This window comes from Bidens hawaiensis, unplaced genomic scaffold (assembly GCF_021521415.1).
Source record: "Bidens hawaiensis isolate Kalapana, Puna unplaced genomic scaffold, B.hawaiensis_p1.1 tig00022216_1, whole genome shotgun sequence".
NCBI classification, from domain to species: Eukaryota; Viridiplantae; Streptophyta; class Magnoliopsida; order Asterales; family Asteraceae; genus Bidens; species Bidens hawaiensis.
The window spans coordinates 71,738-95,047 of NW_027493449.1; the positions used below are offsets into that span (position 1 = coordinate 71,738).

Sequence of the window (23,310 nt, forward strand, 5' to 3'; positions counted from 1 at the left end):
CAAGGAAGTGAACATTCTTTTGTTGCATTAAAACCATGAAGTCAACTTTACTAGTGATGAGAATCTTGCGGGGAGTCTTTGGTCTGCGGTTGTCGACTAAGTAGGCGGTGAGATTATTATAGGATGCTCCAATCTTCTGTTTTAGCATTGTTCGGAACTCTTGAAAGTTAATGGTGGGATTGATCATGATTTTGCCCATGTATACTTGACGCTTGCCGTTGTAAAACATCACCGGGAACTCGACTGCATTGTCTTCTTGATCCATGTATTCCAATGAATATCTTGTGAATTATAGGGTTGTATGGTTTGTGATTTATGATATGATATATATAGGGTTTGAGTTGGATTTAAATTTTAATTTAAGTTTTTTAACTTTTAAATAGTATTGATCCTTGGGGCACAAGTTTGTTAATTAAAATTTTCATTTATTTTTTTAGTTCATTTATTAAATTGCTGCTAATAACTTTATATAATCGAACATGAAATTATTTGAATTTGTTATGGTTACTATTTTTGGTTATGCAATGAAACAATAGTAGACATTTATTTTATCTATAATTTTAATAAGAATATTATTACCCAACTTCTCTCCTTGTTGCTTAAAATTTACAAAAGTTAGACAAATACGGATAAAAGGATAAATATGTTTGTTATGTACTTATGTAGTTGTGTATCAACTTGATTTACATGTCTTTTGTTTGGACCGGGGATTAGTTGGGCCCAAACATAAGGACTTTTATTATTAAAATATATAGAATACTTAATAATGTATATTATATAAATTAACAAAAAAATAAATGAGCCGAGCTCGAGCTCTAACAAGTCAAAACGAGCCTAGTCTAGCTCAGGCTCAGCTCGCATACAACCCTGAATGTATGGTGTAATTGAGAATATAATGTTAATTTTGGTGTTACGTACCATGTTAGTTTTTTGTCTTTTCGATGCCGAATTAATGGATTGTGTGGTTATCTTGTGAAGATTATTGTAGCATTTGCCTTAAATATGTTTGTGATAATGATCCGAAAATGGTAGTAATCGTATAATTTTTTATGTTTTTTCTTGATTTATATGAGTGTTTAATAAATGTTTATTAATGTAATTTAATCCATTTAGGTCACTTGCTGCAAACATGAGTTTCATTTTCAATGCATTCTTGAAATGGTACCGTATACTGTTATATTTATTTATATAGAAAATCAAATCAGAATTTGCATGAAATATTAAAATGTAACTGTTTAGCTACATTTTTTATTATAGGTTTCAAAGAAGTTGGAATTGTCCTATATATTATAGGTGAGATGTTTTTTGTCGTTCGTTACGTTTTCAGATCAAGTGTGTGTGTGTGTTTATTGTTGTGCCTGACGTGTCACGTGTGTGCATTTGCAGTCATTAGAGGCTGTAATGAAAGAGAGACTGGTTAGGCATAACCCGACCCGAAACTCCACAATATTTCATCACCCGACTCTCGGTGATTATGAGATTCGAAATGTATGTCATTTATTTTATTCTATTCCATAACAAAACTTTGACTTTGACTTTGATTTGACTTTGACTTTAGTTTTGACTTTCCATTTCAGGTTCCGGTTGGATTTAGTACTAGTGAATTTGCGGACCGAATCGTTCAACATCTGGCTGCTGCAACTGCTATCATGGGAAGGGCCCACCACGCGAGTCAAAGGAACCATGTGTCAGTCGGTCAAAGTCAATATGGTGCCACCGTGTCAGCTGAACCAGTTGCTGAACTGGCAGCAGACACGGTCCAACATGTGACCACATCTGGAAAGGTCAACGGGTCAAATAGTCAACATGAAACCTCGGTTATTCATGTAACATTCGTTATTTTCGTTTTCGTTATACCCGACGGTATTACCGGTTTGTTCAGTCAAAGTTGTTTATTAGTTGTTACACATGCTTTGGATTTAATACTGCACTTGATAACATTTCTCGCATAATCACCAACAAATGACCACAATTTCGACAAAGCTTATATATTTTTTACGTGTAGTTATATATATACATACATCAACCAAAATCTATGACATGTAATATAGAATAACAATGAAACCAAATAATATCAACAAACTGGCACCGACTCCCTTAACCCGACACTAAAACCATCCTTCAACTGCTTCTTTGTCAACGTCACACTTCCACCGTGCATCATAGCTACAAACTCGTTATAATCTATACGACCATCCTGCAAGTCAACAATGCGAACGAACCCAAAACAAAACATCAAAAAAATACTCAAAATGGATAATGTAAATGAGATATATTGGTAGAATAACAAACATACATTATTCTGATCAGTTTCTTCTATTATTTCTTCTAAATGAACATCCTTTACTCCGAATTCTTTGCAGGCTTGTTGAAGTTCATCAAGAGTGATATAACCGCTGCCATCTTTATCAAATTACGAAAAAGCAGAAACCATATAATCTTCCCTATCGACTTGATTCATATTTAACGTCGCAGCGATAAATTCTTCATAGTCGATAGTACCATTATTATCGATATCCGCCTGCATCATCATATTAAAACAGTAAAAACATTATGCAACAAAAATATATATATATATATTAATAATAATAATAATAAAAATAAAATAAAAATACTTACAGACTGCATTAGTTCATAAAGCTCGGGCTCGTTAATATTAGAACCAAAGCGCTTAAGGCCAGCCTTAAGTTCTTCAAAAGTAATATAACCACTATTGTCTGTATCTATAATCTTAAACATTTGTTTCAACCCCGCGATTTCTTCTTCTGAGAGTTTTGCTGCGATGACCTGTCAAGAACATGCGACGGGTAAGGGTAAAGTTGTCATTTTTAGTGAGATTATGAGATTATCGTATTATTTATGACATATTTACCCTTAGAGCCATTTTCTTGAGCTTGTTCATTGCAGAAAACTGAGTTAGCCGACTCAAGACCGCAGAGTCAAGAGGTTTGTCTGGAGCAACACCGTCCTCGTTAATCCAAGGGTGGCCTATAGTGATCAAAACAAGAATTAAAAAATAAAAAATAAATAATAAAAATAAGACAAAATGGCAAAAGACGCACTTTATGTTTAATCGTTTTTTCAGTAGACGTCCTTTAGCAAAAGAAATGACAGAATACATCCTTTATATTTAAAAACTCTTTATGTCCTTTCACCCTAATCCAGTTAACTTTTCGCGTTAAATATGGTCATGTGTTCTACACATGGGGGTATTTTGGTCATTTTACTATTGCAAATTAAAATAATAGTTAACTTTTCCCGTTAAATATGGTCATGTGTTCTGCACATGGGGGTATTTTGGTCATTTTACTATTGAAAATAAAAATAATATTAACTCTGAACCATTCACTACCACAACTTTTGATTTGTTGTAACTTTTGATTAACAACAAACTAACAAATCAGCCACCGGACCACCATCACCGCATCATCAAATGACCAAGAGTAAAATATTATTTAATATTATTTAATTTTCAAGAGTAAAATGACCAAAATACCCTCATGTGCTCTACACATGACCAGATTAAACGAGAAAAGTTAACTGGGTTACGATCAAAGGACATAATGTGATAGAGTTTTTAAATGTGAAGGATGTTTTCTGCCGTTTCTTTTGCTAAAGGACGTCCACTGAAAAAACGATTAAACATAAAGGACGCCTTTTGACATTTGTCTAATAATAATAAAAAGTGATAATAGCAATAATGAAAATGTAACAAAACTGGACTTACAAAGAACTTCATGAGCCGTTATCCGCTTTCTCGGGTCCCTAACAAGCATTTTCCTAACTAAATCTTTAGCACTTTCAGATATACTAAGCCATGGATCAGAGGAAAAGTCAAGTTTACCCCTCAAAACCTCTTCAAATATTTCATTCTCAGTTTCTGTAATCAATATCAAGATTGTAAATCTTAATGACCCAAAATAAAAAAAAATAAAAATAATTCAATCTTTACCAAATTATTAGTCTTTTAGACTTACCACCCCAAAATGGAGGCACCCCACAAAGAAGAATATAAAGAATCACACCCGCGCTCCATATATCTGCTTCTGGACCATAATGTTTTAACAACACTTCGGGTGCGACATAATACGGACTTCCAACCACATCACTAAATGTTTCCCCTAAAATTTTTAGCCAAAATTTATCAAACAAAATCCAAATAACAAGTCAAGTACGCACACGCGTATACACAACAAAACGTACCTGGTTTAAAGAAAACCGAAAGCCCAAAATCTATAGTCTTAAGAGGCGAATCTTCGTCTTCATCAACAAAGAGAAAGTTCTCGGGCTTAAGATCCCGATGCATAACTCCTAACGAATGACACATTTCAATCACACCAACAATTGTTCTAACAAGCTCAGCCGCTTTTCGTTCCGAATAATGACCCTTTTTCGTAATCCTATCAAACAGTTCACCACCAGCACAAAGTTCCATCACCAAATGAACCGCAACCGAATCTTCATACGCCCCTTGAATGGAAACCACATTCGGGTGGCCAGATAAATGATGCATATTTCAACTTCTCTCCTAACATCATCTATATCACATTTAGTTAAAAGTTTCCGCTTAGCGATTGACTTGCAGGCATATTCTTTACCAGTAGCCCGTTCGATGCATATAAACGTCGTACCGAACTGACCATGACCCAACTTTGGACCTAAGTTATAGTACTGTTTTAAATGCCCGGTTTTCGTTTTCAACACTGAGTCAGCTTGTAACCCTGCACTCAACTTTCTCTTCATGTTGCCCATTTTCGTTTGTAAAGATGCATTTTTTTCTGACTGTTTGACCTCTTGGCTCGGTGTAGTGTCGGTTTTCGTTATGATCACTAACCGTGGAGGCGTGTTTTGGATAGGGGATGGTGGTGGTGGTGGTTCTTGATGGATTAACTCTGGGTGACCGAGACAACAAGTATGGGTATGAGACTAGCTGCAAGAATCCATCTTTTGAGTAACATGATCCTACACATGCATTTCCCATCTAAATATAATAATATGATGTTACTAACAAGAAAAAGTTCTTGTGAACATTTAAACAAACCACAAGAAGTTTTTATGTTTGAATGTTTCTCCACTTGTATGTTTATTATATATATATATATATATATACACGCGCGCACACACACACACAGGATTGACCGGTATTTCAGTTGGAAAAGTTATATGTACGCGTTATGCACACACACATATATGATATCTTCAAACAGATTATTATACCTGTTTTGATTTTAAAGAGTGGTGATGTTCTTTTAAAATACACTGTTATAAGTTATTGTGATCTTTTTAATTTGATGTATGATTTATTAGTTATATGGAGATTTAATTTGATCATATATCAAGTTTTTTTAGTTTGTTTATAGCAATTATTTTTTATTTAAGATATGTTTTCTTAAAAATCTTTGTTAATTATAGTGTATATTTGTTACCAATTACATATTTACATCTCTTTGTTTTTTTACACTATATTTATTACCCACATAGTGATAATATTAATCACCTAATTTTATAAAATAAACTAAAAATACTTTCTAAAGATATACCAAAAACAAAAAAAAAATCTCTTTTAAGAAACTACAAAACTTAAGGAAGAAGATTTATAAATTTTAAACTGATTATCATGATTTTATTCATTTATAGGGGGGTAAATTATTTTAAATTTTAAGCATATATTTAATCATTTATATACAACTTTATTAACGACAAAAGTTAAAAGGAAGAAGACTTTATCCACTTGACTTAATCTTTTCAAAATTCATTTGAGTACACGGTTAAGCAAGATATTAAAATTTAGTCTAGTATATAATCATTACACTCGGTTAAAAAATTAATATATTAAACCTTAATCTAAACAAAATAATAATAAAAAATACATGTACACTAGCTAAGTCAATGGCAGGCCAGCCGGTGGTTGTATTTGTGACATTTTTAATTTTTTAACTTGTAATTTATGTAAGTTTATGCTTGGATTTATACTTTATATACAGCATAAAATACAAGACTAATAACACATGGTGCAAAAATCTTTAATGATAATCAAAATCTGTATTCCAATATATGTATTTCATATAGCCATGAGCTTATTTAAAAATCTGACTAACATATAAGCATGGTTCATGGTTCACGGCTTGTCGACTTCAAACATCTCTAGCCAAGCTAGAAAGATCAACATGACCATCTGGTTTGACCGCTTTCTCAGGCTCAGGCTCAATTGGCACTCTCCTATTAAAAGTAGATTTCGAGTCTCCTCTACCATAAACCCGAGGAAACCCGAAAGCGGATTTGGAATCTCGGTCGTGTAAACGAGGAGATCCGAACATACCAAAAAACCCTTTTGTCATATCTTCAGCAGCCTCAAAGAAACGGTCCATGTTGCCAAACAGATCGCGCTCAATAGCTTCCATGTCGGTTTGTGGTCCGGGAAAATGAAACGGTGATGGTTGCGTAGGGAAAGAACCTTTTGTTATCTGATCTGTTACATCTTCTTCTGTGTATTCTTTGTTAGATTGCACAACTTCAGATGGCCTGATCAATAATTAACAATTTCGATATAAGCTTCATGTAAAAATTAGTATAAAACTAAAGAAAATGATAAAAGAAATGTCTACAGAATCTTGATAAGTTCAATTAATGTGATGAAAAGGACTGCAGTATGAGAGAATATTGGTATTAAGTTGCTATGAATCCATAACATTGTGGCTTCATGTTCTTAAGTGTATGAAGCTATAAGATCATATCAATCTTGCTATTAATGACATACCATCCGGACCAGCGTCCAGATCCTGGTTTTAAAAAGCGTGTGGCACTCTGATACATTTTGATCCCAAAATCGGATGTGCGCATTATGCACTCCTGATTCGCGCATTTATAACCAAGATCCACATGAACTTCAACATACTATCCGAGTCAGCCTTAGGATGAGCCTCAACTCGTTATCCGAACCAGCGTCCAAACAAACCAAAAGCTATCCGATTATCAGGAACAAATAACGCTACTCTAAGCATTAAATGTATCATGACACAAGCACACTGTGCAAAAGGGGAAAACAAAACCTGTACTTGCTATAATACATTCTTTAAATCCCACATGACACATAAGTAGCCATCAGAATGACCCAATGTCTCGACGTACTTGTTACAATACATTTTTTTGGTAACCACCTCACACAGCAGCATTCCCTTGCTACAGTAATTACCATTATAAACAAGACTATTTATATGAGAAGCATGCATGACATTTATTGTCATTCAATCCTAATCATTCTTCAAGAATCTACTCTCTAATATCCTAGCTCATTTGCTACAAACTGAGTCAGGTCACCATTCACCAGAAACATCACTGTAGTGAGGCTAACAGCTGCTTTGTATTGCACAGTTATTCTGAAGCACAACCTAATCACCTAACAAACACAGAAATCGCCCAGCTGTCGCAACTATGCATAGCCATTCTTAGAAAGAAATAAAATCCTGTGAAAATTCTGTATTAAGGTACTAGATAAAGTCCTGGCTACATCATTAACTAAACCTAATGTCATGACTCTAATTCAATCATTTGCACCTCTTCGTTTTCTCATAATCTACTAGACCTGATGTTACGGCTCTTATTAAACCACTTGCAGTTCTCCGTGTCTATGCAATTAATGAGGAAAAATATCGGATTGGGGTCAAGGACCGATATTTTAGATACCGGTTATCGCAGTGAGATATCGGTAATTTTAATATCATTTAATAATCATATATATAGCAATTTAACACTAACTATTCAGTATATTCTCCTACCATTAACAAATGAAGTAACGAACCTTTTGCAACTTACATAACACCAACAATTGTAGCAAGTAGAAATTGGTTTAAGACTTAAAACACTTACATTAAACACTAAAAATTGACAATTAAGACTTAAAAAACCGATAGAGGGAAAATCGGTGATACTCTGCTAGAGATCCGATAACCACTATAGCACTGATAATGACTGCATAGCTCCGCGTTCTCTGCATCAATTAAACCTAATATCATTGCTCTAAATCAATCACTTGCACCTCTACCTATTCTCAACATCAACTAGACCTAATTTCATAGCTCTAATTCAACCATTAGCACCTATTCATTATCGACTAGACCTAACGTTACGGCTCTGATTCAATCATTCACATCTCTCATTCAACAATTTCAACTAAACCTAAATTAATAACACATAACACAGTCAAATACAAACCCTAGCAACTAAAATCACAAAATTATAACACGAAACTGAACGCATATATTAAGCATAATGACGAAAATAACCTTCCGAAGCAGTCCTTAAGAATCTGCTCAGTTTTCTCACACTTTCTGATGAACATGCCAGGCTCCACCTCCTCAGTTCTGCACTGGAATGACGTCATCTTCCTCGTTGAGCATCTAGCTTCGGATCCGTTTAACTCGCCGGAGCTCCGGTCAGCGTCACCGTCACCTTCGTCGTCTTTCCATACCCAACCCATGGCTTCTGATTGCTTCTGGCACCTTCTAGAAACAAACGTCTGTTATTATTATTATTATTATTATTATTATTATTATTATTATATCAGCGGACGGTTACTTTCTCATCAAGGCTTAATTTCCGAAAGTTTCAAATAAGCCCTTATATCTAATGGAGCCCAGCGAGCTCGAACTTAAACGAGCTAGCTTAAGTTTGGTTTAGGGATGAGCTCAGTACCGGTACCAAAGATACTGATCCCGAAAATCACAAATTCTTGGTACTGGTATCGAAATATTCGGTTTGGTAAAGGTATTGAAGGTAAAAATTCGGGAAATACTACCCTATCGATCCCGAAACTCGAAACTTTGGTACCGATTTGGTAACGACGGTATCAAATTGGTACCACAACCGAAATCGGCTTGTTAACTTTATCGAGCTGAAAAATTAAGCTCGAGCTTGGTTTGTATAAAGCTCAAGCTCATCGAGCCGAGCTTGTTAATTTTTTTAATTATTTATTTATATTATTGATATAGATATATAAACGATAAAAATTATAGCTTTTAACATTAATTTACAAACTCGAGAATTTATAACTTTATATTTTTAGTTTTGTTCTTTTGTATTAATGTTTTGAAGCTCGAGTGACATAATATATGTGTTATTATTTATTTTTTCTTATTTTGTTATGCTATTATTTTTATTATATATTAAAATATAAGGTTTAGGTTTGCGCTTTTCTTCTAGCGAACCATGAACTTTTTAAATCGTCCTAATTGTCTTATTTATTAACTTTCAACACCTTGACTTTCTTTTTATTTATGTAGCACCTTCAAAATAGTTTAAACGTATTTATGATTAGTGGGTGCAATACTTTATAAATAAATAAAAGCATTGAGGCCACACAAAGTGGACACGTGAAGAAGCATATGAAATGGTAGGAAAAAACGGGTCGGCCAGGAATATAATCTTCTGGTTTGTCCCCAGTTTTTCTCCACGGTTTACCCCGGTTTTATTTTTAAGTGATTTTGGGCGTTGGGAAGAAATGAAGGAAAGTGGGATGACACCGTGATATTTGAAGTAAATGAAAAGAAACCGGGAAAATATTAAAAATGTTTAGCTGACATACGGGATAAAATGAGAGAAGTAGAAGAAGTGCGAGGACTCCATATGCTCTAATACTTGATAATGTTCTTAATATTAACAAGCATTTGCATAAGAAAAACATGTAATATCATCAAATAGTAATAAAAAGACGACTTAACCCATATAGAAGCAAGGTATGAGCTAGACGATAGTTAATTAGAAGTTGCGCCAGTTCGGCTAGGAATGTTAGGAGCTTAAGCTCGAGTAGTCGAGTTGATGCCAATTCAACTCGATCCTGACTCAATGAGCAAAGTATATACAATCTCTTATTTTTATTATTTTCTTTAAGCAAAATATAAATAGTCAATAGATAAACCACCACCATGTTTCCAAGAGATTTTAGAATTATTTCATTTTTTATAAGACTTTATCAAATTATCATGGATCATTGTTTTTATGGAATCATGTATTTATATTCCACGAATGGTTTACATGATGTTTTTTCTCTTTTCTTTCTAGAACTACGGTCATGATTCTATTCTGTTAAACCGTAACACGTATGATTCTTTTCACTAACCGAGTACGGACGCTAAAAACATATCATAATCCATATGAAATTGCCCTCTTCTACTTTCATTAAAAAGCAGAATAAGAAATATCCAAAAAGTTTCATCATTTACAAACTTTACATCAAATTGCCATAAACCTCTCTCCATAAACCTCATAATCTTTCATATCTTCACGTCTAAAAATATAAACATACAAGAAAAACCTCAATCCTTCCACAGTTCTATTTATAAAACATATTCAAGACCCGACTCGCAAAATAACCGTATAAATAACACGTGCGTAAATAATATATGTATATGAAAAAAAGCAATCTTTCATGAGTTTAACTGTGCAGAGGTAAAGCTGAGACAACAAAATCTTTGCTTCTTGACCTTTTTCTTAGTCAAACTACTTTCATCCCGGTTTTTTATCAGCTCGCCGTTAATATCATTGTTTTCTGCTAAAACCACTTTATGAACATTGTGCCTGAAAAAAAAACACATAACAACATTGCATGACGTGTCTAAACGTGTTTTAAATCACACCCACAATCCGAAAACGAGAAAAATTAAAACTTTATTGGAATTTGTAAAATTAGTATTTTCACCTTGAGCTATGACTTAAAAGACTGTTTCTTGATTCTTGTGAGTCCTTCCTTGTTAACTCGTTTATTAAATGTTTACTATCGTTTGATGATTTATTGTCTTCGAGATCAGTAAACACATTGTTAACGAATCGCGAGACAGATAACGATCGAGGACTAAATCCAATTTCTCGAAAGACGGAAATGACGGTTTCAAGCGTTCCCAACGCTTGTTTCACTTCCGGACTTATTATTAATTCCTTTTTACCATCAACAAATATTTCGTTCCTATTATTATTATTATTATTATTTTCGTGTGATCTCCCCATCTCTTCAACTTCCTCTATTTCACTAACGGGCCTCGGATCATTCTCTTCTTTCTCTATAGTGCAATGCTCGTCGGGTTGACCAACTTTGACCGTTTCTTGTTCCAATACCACATCATCAGTCTTGGTATCTTTTTGTTCCAAATCCTTTTGTTCCAAAAGCCCATCAACAATCTCGATTTCTTTTTCTTCCAAAATCCCATCAACAATCTCGATTTCTTTTTCTTCCAAAATCCCGTTTGAAAGTTTATTTTCGGTGTAAAGTGCTTCACGAATATGACCATAAAACGGCTCCTTTAAAACCGAGCTGAAATCTGCATCACCTTTGGTTACAGATGCCACTTTCTGTCATATAAGGCACGGAGCAATTAGCATGGAAGAAATGCAGCTTGGCGTGCAAGTAGGGGTGGCAAATGTGACCCATTGGGTTGAATGGGTTGTAATAAAATGTATATAATGGGTCAAACTAAAAAAACAAAATGATTGAAACGGGTCAAAACGGGTTGACATTTCTCGAGGGTTTTTTTTTTATGGAATGAGAAAAACGGAGAAAACTTTTTAGCATTTTTACTTTTTTAGTTTTTGATTTATATTTCGAGTTATCATTTTTTAATTACTTTTTTAGGATTTTTTATTGAGGGTTTTCTGAAATCTCAACCCATTTTGACCCATTTCAAAAACCCCTCATTAAAAAATTCAAAAAAAATAATTAAAAAATTATAACTCGAAATATAAATCAAAAAATAAAAAAGTAAAAGTACTAAAAAGTTTTCTCCGTTTTTCTCGTTCCATAAAAAAAACAAAAAAAACTTGAGAAATGTCAACTCGTTTCAATCAGTTTCTTTTTCTAGTTTGACCCATTCTGACCCATTATGTATTTTAATACAACTCATCCAACCCAATGGGTCACATTTGCCACCCCTACTTGTAAGGTCAAACCAATTTGTTTATAAATACAAATTCGGCGCGTTCTTCTTAAACGTATAACACTAACATTTGTCAAGTTGTAGTGCTGATTATATACTTCATTTTAGTTACCAGATCAGTATTATAAAAGTTTAAAAAATAGTATCAAGTTTGAAATTCAAAATAACACATTTGACCTGGAAAGTCAAACACACGATATGTGTGTGTGGTTTCTGTTTTTTTTTTTTTCATCACAATCGAAGTTTTATATAATTTACTATAAAACGATTATAATAAAGTGGCAGGCAAACGGGCAACAAGTTGCGCCGCAACCCCCTTTTGAACAGCAAAGCCAATCCTGCTAAAAACGAAGCTTTGGGACCTAGAAGCTGAAGAGGTTCCGTGTACGACGCGCTGAACCCTACTCAAAAATTTCACAGCCTCTGGAGCCAGAAAACCAAATGTATCAAAGGCAAATGGTAGAAAGACATGTTGATTATCTAAACAAGCTTTCTCGTGTTTAACAACTTTGCCCGATTCAGCCTTCAACGCAGCCTGACCCACAACAAACCCACGGTCCCTAAGCCCAACAAGAGGAGACACTTCTGTAAGATCCACACAGGCGTGTTTCCCCCCTGCCCACCCGAACACAAGAATATCAGCTGGTCGTAAAGTAGACCTCTCTTCAAGAGGATCCGTGAGAAAGTTAACAGGGGCCTCCTTTTTAGCAGAAATCCCTGCCCGTTTAAGAACATCACACAGAACATCCCTAACCAGATCATGTCTGTATTTCTGTTTTGAAGTGATTTGAAACTACACCTTTTTATAAAGCTTGAAGCCGCTACCTATAATTTGCCTCGAAGCAAAGTTGATTATCGTTGGTGGGACAAAATCAAGTTTTATATCCATGTTTGCAATCGACCTGCAAACATTGAAATTTACAAACCTTGTCTAAAACTTATTAATCAGATAAAAAAATAAAACTAATATTTTACCGGAAGTAGCTTCGATTGGCACTAACTTTCTGCATAGCAACACCTCCAACAACATCTATTCTCGTCACATTTTCGACACTGGGAATACCATCTCTCGTGAACCCGTGGGTGCTTTTGTCAATGTTCTCCATCTCAGGAATCTGAAGGGTATTTTCGTCATTTCACAAATAACCGATCAAACTAAATGTCTAGTAAGATATTTAAATTTCTTGAAAACAATAAAAGTGCACAATAAGTAATTAGTAAAAAAATTAATATACTTTAAATATAATTAGTAGAAAATTTAGAGTACCGTGTTCATAAGGACTATTATGAGATCCTCTTGGAAGTAGTCGAGGCTAACAAAATGCACTAACGCCTCTCGTGTCGATAGTGGCCACGAAAACTTCATCCTTTCTTCCACATATGCAGAATTTTAGATGTCAATAACTCAATATCTATAAATAATAATCAAATACAAGGTTAAATATACAAACCTTACTAAAGCTATTTGTTCACCTATTCGGATCTTTTTCACACAGTCCGAATACGTAATCTTAAACGTCGGGATATTAAACTGAGGCAACCTAATAACAAACAAAAATCATAGTTACAAAAACACATATAAAAAAAAACTTAAGAACTCACCATTTTGGGTAAAGTCCCGCCTCCCAAGTTATGCACATGCCTGTTTTCAAACATGCGATTTAAGGAAATATTTACGGGGACAAATGCATGAAAATATGAAATGTCTGTTAACAAAACTTACAAACATCTAGAGGCCCATCTACATATCCTTCCACAAGTAATGTATGAAAGGGAGTACCGGCGGGGCCCTCCCTATACATCACCCGACAATCTTCATTATCGTGTTTTAACTATTAGACAAGATTAGCAAACTTAATTATCATAAAGAGATTATTACTAAATTAAACTCTAAATGACTGAAGAGGAAGAGGAAGAGGAAGAGGAAGAGGAAGAAGAAGAAGAAGAAGAAGAAGAAGAAGAAGATACATCAATAATAATAATAATAATAACAATAATAATAATAATATGCATACTTTCCAACCACCGTGTGCTGTTTCATTAGCTTTTGAGTCTTCAACGGTATTCCCAGAAGCACTTCTAAGCATGCCGACAATATTCGCAAATTCTTTGGTTCTTTTTTGAATTATATTATCATTAATTTCTGCATAATACATAATATTTGTAACCAAAATACATCTTTACAACTGAAATCAATAATTCACTAGACATGTTATTAACATATGCGAAAATGCTGTGTATAAAAAAACCTTGATCTGCATTTTGTGTTGACTTTGACATTTGATTTTCAACTAGGGTTCTTAATGATTCCATATTAGAAAGATCATGTGACATGAGTGCTTTGTCCAGCTTATCTCTGTACTGAGATATGCTTTGTTTTTCCTCCATTTGTTTAGTCAAATATAACTCTGATCTTCCAATAAATCTGGTCTTCTGCAATAATATACATTAAAAAACATAATCATAGTCAAGAAATTTAAACAGTAACCAAGAAACACATATTTTGTACAAATTTGATGCTTTTAGTAACACCCATGTGCAAAAAATATCAAATTTCAATAGGGTAATCTTCAAACTGGCAAATAAGTCAAGAAAATGGTAAACATTAAACAAGAATTACAATATTTTTACAAATTTGATGTCTTTAATAACACCCATGTGAAAAAAATTCTAAATTTCAAAAGGGTAATCTTCAAAATGACAAATAAGCCAAGAAAATGGACAAACAATAAACAAAAATTACAAATTTTGCACAAAGTTTATAGCTTTAATAACACCCATGTGAAAAAATTCCAAATTTCAAAAGGGTAATCCTTAAACTGGCAAATAAATCAAGAAAATGAACAAACAATAAACAAGAATTATATTTTTTTTACAAATTTGATGTCTTTAATAACACCCATGTGAAAAAATTCCAAATTTCAAAAGGGTAATCCTTAAACTGGCAAATAAATCAAGAAAATGAACAAACAATAAACAAGAATTATATTTTTTTACAAATTTGATGTCTTTAATAATACCCATGTGAAAAAATTCCAAATTTCAAAAGGATAATCCTCAAACTGGCAAATAAGTCAAGAAAATGGAACAAGAATTACAAATTTTGCACAAAGTTTATATCTTTATAACACCCATGTGAAAAAAATTCCAAATTTCAAAAGGGTAATCCTCAAACTGACAAATAAGCCAAGAAAATGGACAAACGATAAAAAAGAATTACAATTTTTGCACAAATTTGATGTCTTTAATAACACCCATGTGAAAAAAATTCCATATTTCAAAAGGGTAATCCTTAAACTGGCAAATAAATCAAGAAAATGAACAAACAATAAACAAGAATTATATTTTTCTTACAAATTTGATGCCTTTAATAACACCCATGTGAAAAAAATTCCATATTTCAAAAGGGTAATCCTCAAAATGGCAAAAATATCAATAATTGATGAATTCAACTCACTTATAAGTAAAAAAAACCCTATCTTGGACATCTTGATGTCTAGTATTGTCTGCCCTAAATACAACATCCATAAAAACAATTAAATTCCATAACATAAAAGTGAAACAGTGTTTCAAGATTGCAACTTTATGATCAAGCTTACCTTTATCTTTCTTAAAAAAAAATTGTGATCAAGATTCAAGAAAGTTGAAACTTACATGGAAGAAGCATAGGGGTTTTTTGAGGAGACTAAATTACAAAATAAGAGAAAAGGGTATGTGATTTTGGGACCATGAAGAGGTGACAAGATCAAGCAAAGTTAAATATATATAGTTGACATGGAGATATGATCAAAGATGGATCATATGTGAAGGACCCCAGTGGTAAACTATGTGTCGTGTTGGTCAATGATCAGCTTAGCAAATTATGTGGCTGTGATTGTGTACAGTTGTGTAGTTTGTAAAGAATTAAAAGATCATAACTGGAGTTTTATAGTTATTATTATTGGAGGGATTGTTGCTTACTATTTATAGGATATAAATAATAGTACAGTATCATATGATTTTGTATTTTAGTAGAAAACTTTTATGAAGTTATGATTTTTATTTTGTGTGTGTGTTTTTTAAGAAAAATGGTTGAAAATAGGGGTGTAAAGGACTTTTACTGAGCTGAGCTTGACTTTGTTTCGATCTCTAGTTTGAATTCGGTTCGTGAGTAGTTTTTCAAGTTCATGCTTGGCTCGTTTGTTACTCCATCTGTCCTATTAAAAGTGTTCATATTTTCTTTTTTATTTGTCTCATTACAAATGTTCACTTTCAAAATTTATTAGCTAATTTCTAGGTTTACCATTAACCACGCACAACTAACATTAATAAACAACATTGATGAACCTAATTTTCAATGGTATTATTGTCATTTGGTAAGCAAAAATAGTAATCATTTAATCTATCTTGAACTTTGTGTTTTTCAAATCATGACACTTTTAATAGGACGGGGACAATACTTATTAATTAATTGTTATGTCATTCAGAAAAAATTATATAAATGGCAAGCTCGTTTAGGCTCGCAAGCCATCTCGGACTCGTTAAACGAGCGTACTTTTAGGTTCAGGCTTGTTTAAGTTAAGCTTAATCGAGTTTTTTCACGAGTCAATCTCAAGTAGTAGCTCGTGCACAGCTCGACTCGTTTAAACCCCAGTTGAAAAGGTTATTGTTTAGAATTACTGTTTTAATAAAGTTTTAAGTAAGTTTATTAGAGAATACATTCAACCGAATAAATAATTTTCCATATTATTATAGTTTTAAATATGAGTCACAAGTACAAAGTTTAAGTTAGTTTATTAGAAATAGAGAATAGAGAATCCATTCAACCAAATAAATACTTTTTTATATTATTTTAGTTCTAAATATGATACACAAATACATATCTAATCGTCTTTTAAAAAAAAGTACATGTGTAATCGAATAACGCAATTTCTTTGTCGCGCTCGTTGTAATTGATCAACACGGCGTACAAGTGTTTATCGGTTCTTATAACTTTGTACTTAAAACTTGTTGCGTATTTACTATTTAATGCACATATATGTGTGTGTTTGATTTTTTATGTTAATAGGATTGATGGTCAAATGTGTCCCTTACGTTTATCATTTTTAAAAAGTGTTTTAATGTGTATCAAATTCGATTACAACTTCGAAAGAAACCTTTAAATTTGAGTGTGACGTTGTAACAAGTTTTAAGACAAATTAAAGGTGTTAGACTAAGCTTTTAAACTTGTACATTAAAACCAATTAAAGTATCTGCAATAACTTTACAAATTGGAATAACCTATTGTACTGTGCTAAGAATCTAAGACGCGTTATTAAAGGTGCTAGACGCACAAATATTAATTTGTGTCAAAAGATGTTGAGCGAACTAATACAACATTGTATTAAATGTACAAATACTGGCACGCCTTCATAACGAGCTTGGATCAAAACATGGACCACGGAAATGGATTATGTGATGTGATTTGACAAAGGGGCACAATCCCATAACTACTGCACTTTTTTTACGGCCAACAAACAAATAATTGCATGGATACTTCGTACGGGAAGACCCAATGCTGGCCCAACTCAGCCGTACGAAACCCTTAACCGCCTCCAAGTTATCTATAATTTTAGGGAAAACTCACCCGTCCGAAGATACACTATTGGTAAAACCTGATCGTCCATAATATCAACCAGTTTAAAAATCTAATTTTTTTTTAATTCATATGGCAAAATAATTGCCAAACAAAATAGACATTTGGGATTACAAAAGTTGAAGAAAATGTCTTCTTGGTTCACATTTTGAAAGAGAATGCATTAAGTATTAATTTATTATTCTTTCTTTAGCTTCATATCAATTACATATGGTTATGTTATTGCATCAATCTCCATCCTAAATTAGATAACATTCGTGCATAACAATGTTTCCTGTACTTACGATTTATACAATATTTTTGTCGTGTTTTCAATTTTTCTATGCCTTGATTCCAGAATTATATGCATTATATTTTCATTTCACTATCAACCAGCTAATATATTAAATAGTCAATGGGTTCTGTTAAATATACCAAAAAATATACCAAAGTCAAAGACCAAAAGTTGTCAGCATTAAACCAAAAGTTGTCAGCATTTATTATAGGTCTTTACATAACCCAAAATATAGAGAGCATTTATTATAGATGCCATGCAGGTGACTAATGTCTAATTCTTAAACAAATTAATATTAATATTATTATATGATTGATATCAAATAATAATATTATAGATGCCATGCAGGTGACTTAACCTAGAAAACAATGAAAATTTAAATCTTTACATAACCCAAAATACAGTTGAAAATTTATACCATAACAAAACAAAAAATACAGTTGAAAATTTATGAACAGATTCAATATTATTTAACAATAACAATAACAAAATTCTTAGGATTAAACTAAACTAATATTCCGATTTCTTACCATGGCAGATAACGAATTTATCATGACTACACCACAATTTTTCACTCATCAGGTATAATCAGTGTTGGGTTAGGTTTTCTTTCAAAATCGTGGTGGTAGACGGTGGTTAGGGTTTCGATATCGCCGGCGGTTGTAGCGAAGAACGGAGACGGTGGCGACGGAGATGGTGGCGACGGTGGAGACGGCGACGGTGGAGACGGCGGCAAAGGGGTTAGGCGGAGATGGTGGCGACGGTGGAGACGGCGGCAAAGGGGGGAGGTGGTGGCCGTAGGTTAGGCGATGGTGGTCGGAGATGGTGGCCGTAGGTTAGGCGATGGTGGCCGGAGATGGTGGCCGTAGGTTAGGCGACGGCGGATGAGTTTTGAGAGAAATTAGTTTTAGGTTTTTTTCAGTGGAGATGGTGGCCGTAGGTCTGTTAGAAGTTTATAACCCTATTTACCATTATAACCCTTTGACTATTTCTAGTTTAACAAATTAGGTTTTTAATATTAATATTTACCATTATAACCCTTTGACTATTTCTAGTTTAACAAATTAGGTTTTTAATATATATACATGTTTTTAATGATACACATTTATTATTAGGTGTATCATTTATTCTTTTTTATTAACTTATATATACACATTTTTTATTAACTTTTTATTATTAAGTGTATTATCTATTCTTTTTATTAACTTTTTATTAATTTTTAGGTGTTCGGGTCCCATGAAGAATTGATGAATTGGGTACAAAACTTGGCACGCTCTCTTGGTGTTGTCGTCGTCACTAAAAGATCGAACAAATATCCTAATGGGTTCGTGTATAAAGTTGTAATCATGTGTGATCGTGGCGGAAAATATAAAGTTAAGGATTCAAGTAAAGTTTCTGGCACAAAAAAAACTGACTGCCCATTCGAATTAGAAGGGAAATATTCAATAGAATATAATTCCTGGACGTTAACGATGATATGTGATGAACATAACCATCCGCCTGTACAGCATATGGAAGGCCATCCATATGCTAAGCGGTTAACTGATGATGAATTTAGTTTGGTTGCAGAATTGACAAGGATGAATGTGGCACCACGTGATATTCTATCGATACTGAAGGAGAGGAACCTAAGTAATGCATCTACAATCAGTACGATTTACAATGCACGCACTAAAATTCGCATGAGTGAGCAAGCAGGCAATTCTCCGATGCAGGTTCTCATGTCTATTTTACATTCTAATGGTTATGTTTATGAATTTACTACAACTGGTTCAAACGAGTTAGAAAATTTATTTTTCGTTCATCCAATATCATTCGATATTTGGCGTGCATTCCCACACGTGTTGATTATAGATGCCACGTACAAAACAAACAGCTATAATATGCCTTTTGTTCAGATTGTTGGTGTAACTTCGACCAACAAGACATTTTCCATAGCTTTTGCCTTCATGCAAAATGAAAAGATAGAAAGCTATACATGGGTCTTAAACTGTCTAAAGTTAACATTAGACAAGTGTATGCACCCACGTGTTATACTTACAGACAGGGAGTTGGCTTTAGTGAATGCATGCAAAGAAGTTTTCCCGAATGCTACTCAATTACTTTGTAGATGGCACATTAGTCGCAACATATTCAAGAACTGTAGGCAATCTATCAGGTCAGCACGTGATTGGGACAACTTTCTAAAATTATGGGAGTTACTAGAAGATTCTACAACTTTGGTTTCTTACACAGACAATTACAAGCAACTTCAGTCATTCTTGATAAAATATCCACGTATGTTTTCTACGCCCCGATATATTTTTTTCTTTTTATATATCTCTTATAAGTTTAATTACTTTTTCAGGTGTTTTAAAATATGTAAATGAAAATTGGTTGAACAAATACAAGGAGATGTTTGTGTCTGTCTGGATTGATCAACATCTCAATTTTGGAAATAACACAACCAATAGAGTAGAAAGCCAGCATGCGGTATTGAAAAAATATTTGAAATCTTCAAAATGTTGTTTGGATAAATTTGTGGGTTGTATTAATCGTCTCGTGCAGTCGCAACATACATCAATCAAAGAAAGTTTTGAGAAAAGCAGAGTTGTTCGCATACATCAACACAATATACGATGTTTTAAACTATTGCGCGGTTTTGTTTCAAATGAAGCTCTCGATATAATTCTTGCGGACCATGAAAGCTGGAAGAATCTTCAAGTAGACTCTTCAAATTGTGGTTGTCGACTTCGCAACAGCTGTGGGTTACCATGTGCTTACGAACTTTCAATGTATATTAGTTCAGGTAAGTATAATCTGATTGATTATTTTAATATTAGTTCAGATTTTTTTAATAATGATTCTATAAAATTGTTAATATATTACTTATTTATATTTTAACATAGGTCAATGTATTTCCTTGGATTCGATTGATATCTTTTGGAGGAAGCTAGATTTTGTACCTTCAACAACTGTCCAAGATGACGATGTTAGTTGCGAGAATGAACTAAAACATTTTAAAGAAAACTTCAACAAGCAGTTCAAAGCTGGGAAAAAAAGTTGGTTAAGAAAGCTGAAGGACATAATAGGTCTCGGTACAACAGATATTCAAGAACCTCAAATTCAGAAAAATACTCGTGGAAGACCAAATTTGAAGAAATCACAACAAAAAAGACGTGTCGGTCAAGGTACAACTGATATTCAGGAACCTCGAGTTCAGAAAAATACTCGTGGACGGCCAAGCTTGAAAAAATCACAACAGAAAAGGCGTGCTGAATATTGTTCAGCCAGATATAGTTGCTCAAATGTGCCCAATTTTGTTGATCCGATTAAGGAGCCAGCCAGACATAGTTCATTCGAATTTGACCTGAACAGTGAACCATTGATAGACTTGAATGAAGTCCCAGGTGAATGTTTTGAGCGTTCATACATGATAGACTTAAATGTAATGCCACAGTTGAATGATTCCAATATAATGAGCGATATTCCAAAAGTATTTCATCCATATATAACAAATATACAGAATGTTAAATGCGACGGAAACTGTGGATTTCGAGCAATAGCTGTTTGCCTCGGACTTGATGAAGAAAAATCTTATGAGTACATTCGACAGCAAATGAGAGAAGAGTTACAAAATCGATACGATATTTATAAAGATATGTTTGTCAGGGATGTAAATTCATTGTATCATGACTTGTGTTTTTTTGGGTCACCTTGTCCAGAAGAACACTGGATGAAAATGCCTGAGGCAGGTGTTCTGATTGCCAATAGGTTTGGTGTTATCATCCATTCTTTAAGCATGTCAGGCAGTACCACTATTTTCCCATTTTAGAGTGGTCCAGAAGAAAGTCAACATCACAGAGCTCTTACAATTGCTTTAGTATTTGGTGAGACCCATTATGTCATGGTAGAGTTACAAGGAGAATCCCCAATGCCTGTTATCACGCCTTATTGGAATCTTAACAATATTAGCCGGTCTGCAGTTAGGTGGGAAACAATGTATAAGTCGCGTCTAGAACTGTACAGCCAACTTTATCGTCCTGAAAGTGGGTTTGTGGATTTAAGTGATTAATTATTTTAGTGTTTTTACATTCATAATGAACTTGTATTTTCGTATTTATATATTTGAGTACTTTTTAGAAGACTAGTAATATTCATAATTGTATAATAAAATATTTAATATACTATTATTCATACTAGTATTGCAAAAAACTAATTACAATAGCCTTTAAAAAAACCTAATTAAAAAATAGATATTAGTAGTTTAAATAATTATTATGTAATGATTAGTAGTTATATTTAAATAAAATAGAATAAAAATGATGATTGATATGATTAGTAGTTGATTGAATGATTAGTAGTAGATTAATAGGGTTGACTTGGTATACCAAATAAAAACTTTTGGTATATTTAAAGCCCCCCTAAATGCCCATCAATCACCTACACGTGACTGGCAAAACCTTTGAAAAGGAAAAATGTATATGATAAAAAAAAAACCTTTTATATTATATGTCGTCAGACGCGTTTTTAAGACGGGACGATATGATCAATAAGTAAGCGTCACGTGTTATTAATAACTCAATTGACGACCTATTCATTCAACGAAACTCTTTGGGACGGTCGCATTTCTTTAACAAAGTCACCGGGACGACTTGTTTATAAACTCGTCGAGACGACCTGTTTGTTCATCTAACTTGCCTGGACAACATGTTAAACAAACACGTATGGATGTTGTCGAAGCAAGAAATGAATCTTACCTGATCCATGACGATGTTTCCACGGATTTTCGAGATGAACGAACCACGTCTTGATCTTCTTCTTCTTCTGCGGCTGCGCCGGCGACCTGCAATGCCGTGACCTGCCAAGGTTTCGGGGGTGTGGAGGTGACTGCTAAGATATCCTGAGGATTTCTTGTTCACAGACACAAAAAGTGGTGGTGGCTCTTACTGAGCATGACCCATGATAAGGAGGTGGAGACCTCCTTATATAGAGTCCCATGGCCACCATCATGGTACCCTAATGGGCCTAGCCCAGTTAGGGTTACCTCCACAAAACCCCCTCGGCCCAATAACATCGTATTAGTCCATGTAATGAAATAAGCCAAACATAATAGATTTAGGGTCGTAGAACCGGGTTTTAGTACCATACCCCTACAAGCCCCCCCAAGTCCAGTGTTGCTCCTGGGCGCGCAAGCGTCTAGGTGGAGCGCTGGACTTTATAAGGTGTGAGGCGGTTTTTTTCCCTTTTCTTTGGCCTTGTCTTTATTGTCTGAGTTTTGAGAGGCCTTCTTCATAATGGTGACATGTTGTAATAAAAGCCTGCGCGCGAGGCGACTTACAAGCTATAATAATAATGAAGCTCGCGCGTGAGGCGACTTACGAGCTATAATAATAGTGGAGCTGGCGCGAGACGCGACTTACGAGTTATAATAATAATGGAGCTGGCGCGAGAAGCGACTTACGAGCTAAAATAATAATAATGCCTGCGCGCGAGAGGCGTCTTACGAGCTTAGAATAATA

General features: G+C 33.9%; 4 protein-coding genes and 1 pseudogene across 5 annotated transcripts; 2 read left to right on the forward strand and 3 right to left on the reverse strand.

Annotated features, from left to right (window-relative positions):
• Window positions 1–971: 971 nt before the first annotated feature.
• Window positions 972–1,952, forward strand: LOC143564986 (E3 ubiquitin-protein ligase RHF2A-like; the record flags this gene model as incomplete). Its single annotated transcript, XM_077052105.1, has 4 exons — window positions 972–1,028; window positions 1,114–1,173; window positions 1,387–1,488; window positions 1,578–1,952. Coding segments are annotated over 4 exons (594 nt in total), but the record flags the coding sequence as incomplete, so codon positions are not given.
• A 60-nt stretch (window positions 1,953–2,012) lies between these two features.
• LOC143564993 (calcium-dependent protein kinase 26-like) lies at window positions 2,013–4,995 on the reverse strand (annotated as a pseudogene). The gene is made up of 7 exons (XR_013140978.1): window positions 4,204–4,995; window positions 3,978–4,121; window positions 3,728–3,880; window positions 2,873–2,988; window positions 2,620–2,787; window positions 2,297–2,521; window positions 2,013–2,197 (listed from the first exon to the last, which is right to left on the reverse strand). The product of XR_013140978.1 is annotated as a calcium-dependent protein kinase 26-like (transcript).
• A 1,042-nt stretch (window positions 4,996–6,037) lies between these two features.
• Window positions 6,038–8,543, reverse strand: LOC143564995 (fra a 1-associated protein-like). Its single transcript, XM_077052112.1, has 2 exons — window positions 8,283–8,543; window positions 6,038–6,522 (listed from the first exon to the last, which is right to left on the reverse strand). Exons 1-2 carry the CDS (start codon window positions 8,474–8,476, stop codon window positions 6,135–6,137), a joined length of 582 nt encoding a protein of 193 aa, XP_076908227.1. The 5' UTR covers window positions 8,477–8,543; the 3' UTR covers window positions 6,038–6,134.
• A 1,823-nt stretch (window positions 8,544–10,366) lies between these two features.
• LOC143564994 (uncharacterized) lies at window positions 10,367–15,719 on the reverse strand. The gene is made up of 11 exons (XM_077052111.1): window positions 15,576–15,719; window positions 14,171–14,354; window positions 13,937–14,064; window positions 13,645–13,753; window positions 13,524–13,563; window positions 13,373–13,462; window positions 13,189–13,288; window positions 12,897–13,036; window positions 12,721–12,823; window positions 10,694–11,340; window positions 10,367–10,572 (listed from the first exon to the last, which is right to left on the reverse strand). Exons 2-11 carry the CDS (start codon window positions 14,307–14,309, stop codon window positions 10,422–10,424), a joined length of 1,647 nt encoding a protein of 548 aa, XP_076908226.1. The 5' UTR covers window positions 14,310–14,354; window positions 15,576–15,719; the 3' UTR covers window positions 10,367–10,421.
• Window positions 15,720–18,340: 2,621 nt separating this feature from the next.
• On the forward strand, window positions 18,341–21,863 carry LOC143564987 (uncharacterized). Its single transcript, XM_077052106.1, has 6 exons — window positions 18,341–18,391; window positions 18,439–18,549; window positions 19,033–20,086; window positions 20,466–20,597; window positions 20,698–21,539; window positions 21,624–21,863. Exons 1-6 carry the CDS (start codon window positions 18,341–18,343, stop codon window positions 21,861–21,863), a joined length of 2,430 nt encoding a protein of 809 aa, XP_076908221.1.
• The last annotated feature ends 1,447 nt before the right edge of the window (window positions 21,864–23,310 follow it).

Bases quoted from the DNA above. Each gene is read 5' to 3' on its own strand.
- LOC143564987 (XM_077052106.1), top strand. From the start codon at position 18,341: ATGGCAGATAACGAATTTATCATGACTACACCACAATTTTTCACTCAT. The intron at 20,087-20,465 runs GTATGTTTTCTA...TTTCAAATGAAG, and splicing joins ATTCTTGATAAAATATCCAC to CTCTCGATATAATTCTTGCG. The intron at 20,598-20,697 runs GTAAGTATAATC...ATTTTAACATAG, and splicing joins TTCAATGTATATTAGTTCAG to GTCAATGTATTTCCTTGGAT.
- LOC143564995 (XM_077052112.1), bottom strand. From the start codon at position 8,476: ATGGGTTGGGTATGGAAAGACGACGAAGGTGACGGTGACGCTGACCGG. The intron at 6,523-8,282 runs GTTATTTTCGTC...ATTATTGATCAG, and splicing joins CTTAAGGACTGCTTCGGAAG to GCCATCTGAAGTTGTGCAAT.
- LOC143564994 (XM_077052111.1), bottom strand. From the start codon at position 14,309: ATGGAGGAAAAACAAAGCATATCTCAGTACAGAGATAAGCTGGACAAA. The intron at 13,564-13,644 runs GTAAGTTTTGTT...GTTTGAAAACAG, and splicing joins AGATGGGCCTCTAGATGTTT to GCATGTGCATAACTTGGGAG. The intron at 13,289-13,372 runs GTTTGTATATTT...TGTGGAAGAAAG, and splicing joins GAACAAATAGCTTTAGTAAG to GATGAAGTTTTCGTGGCCAC.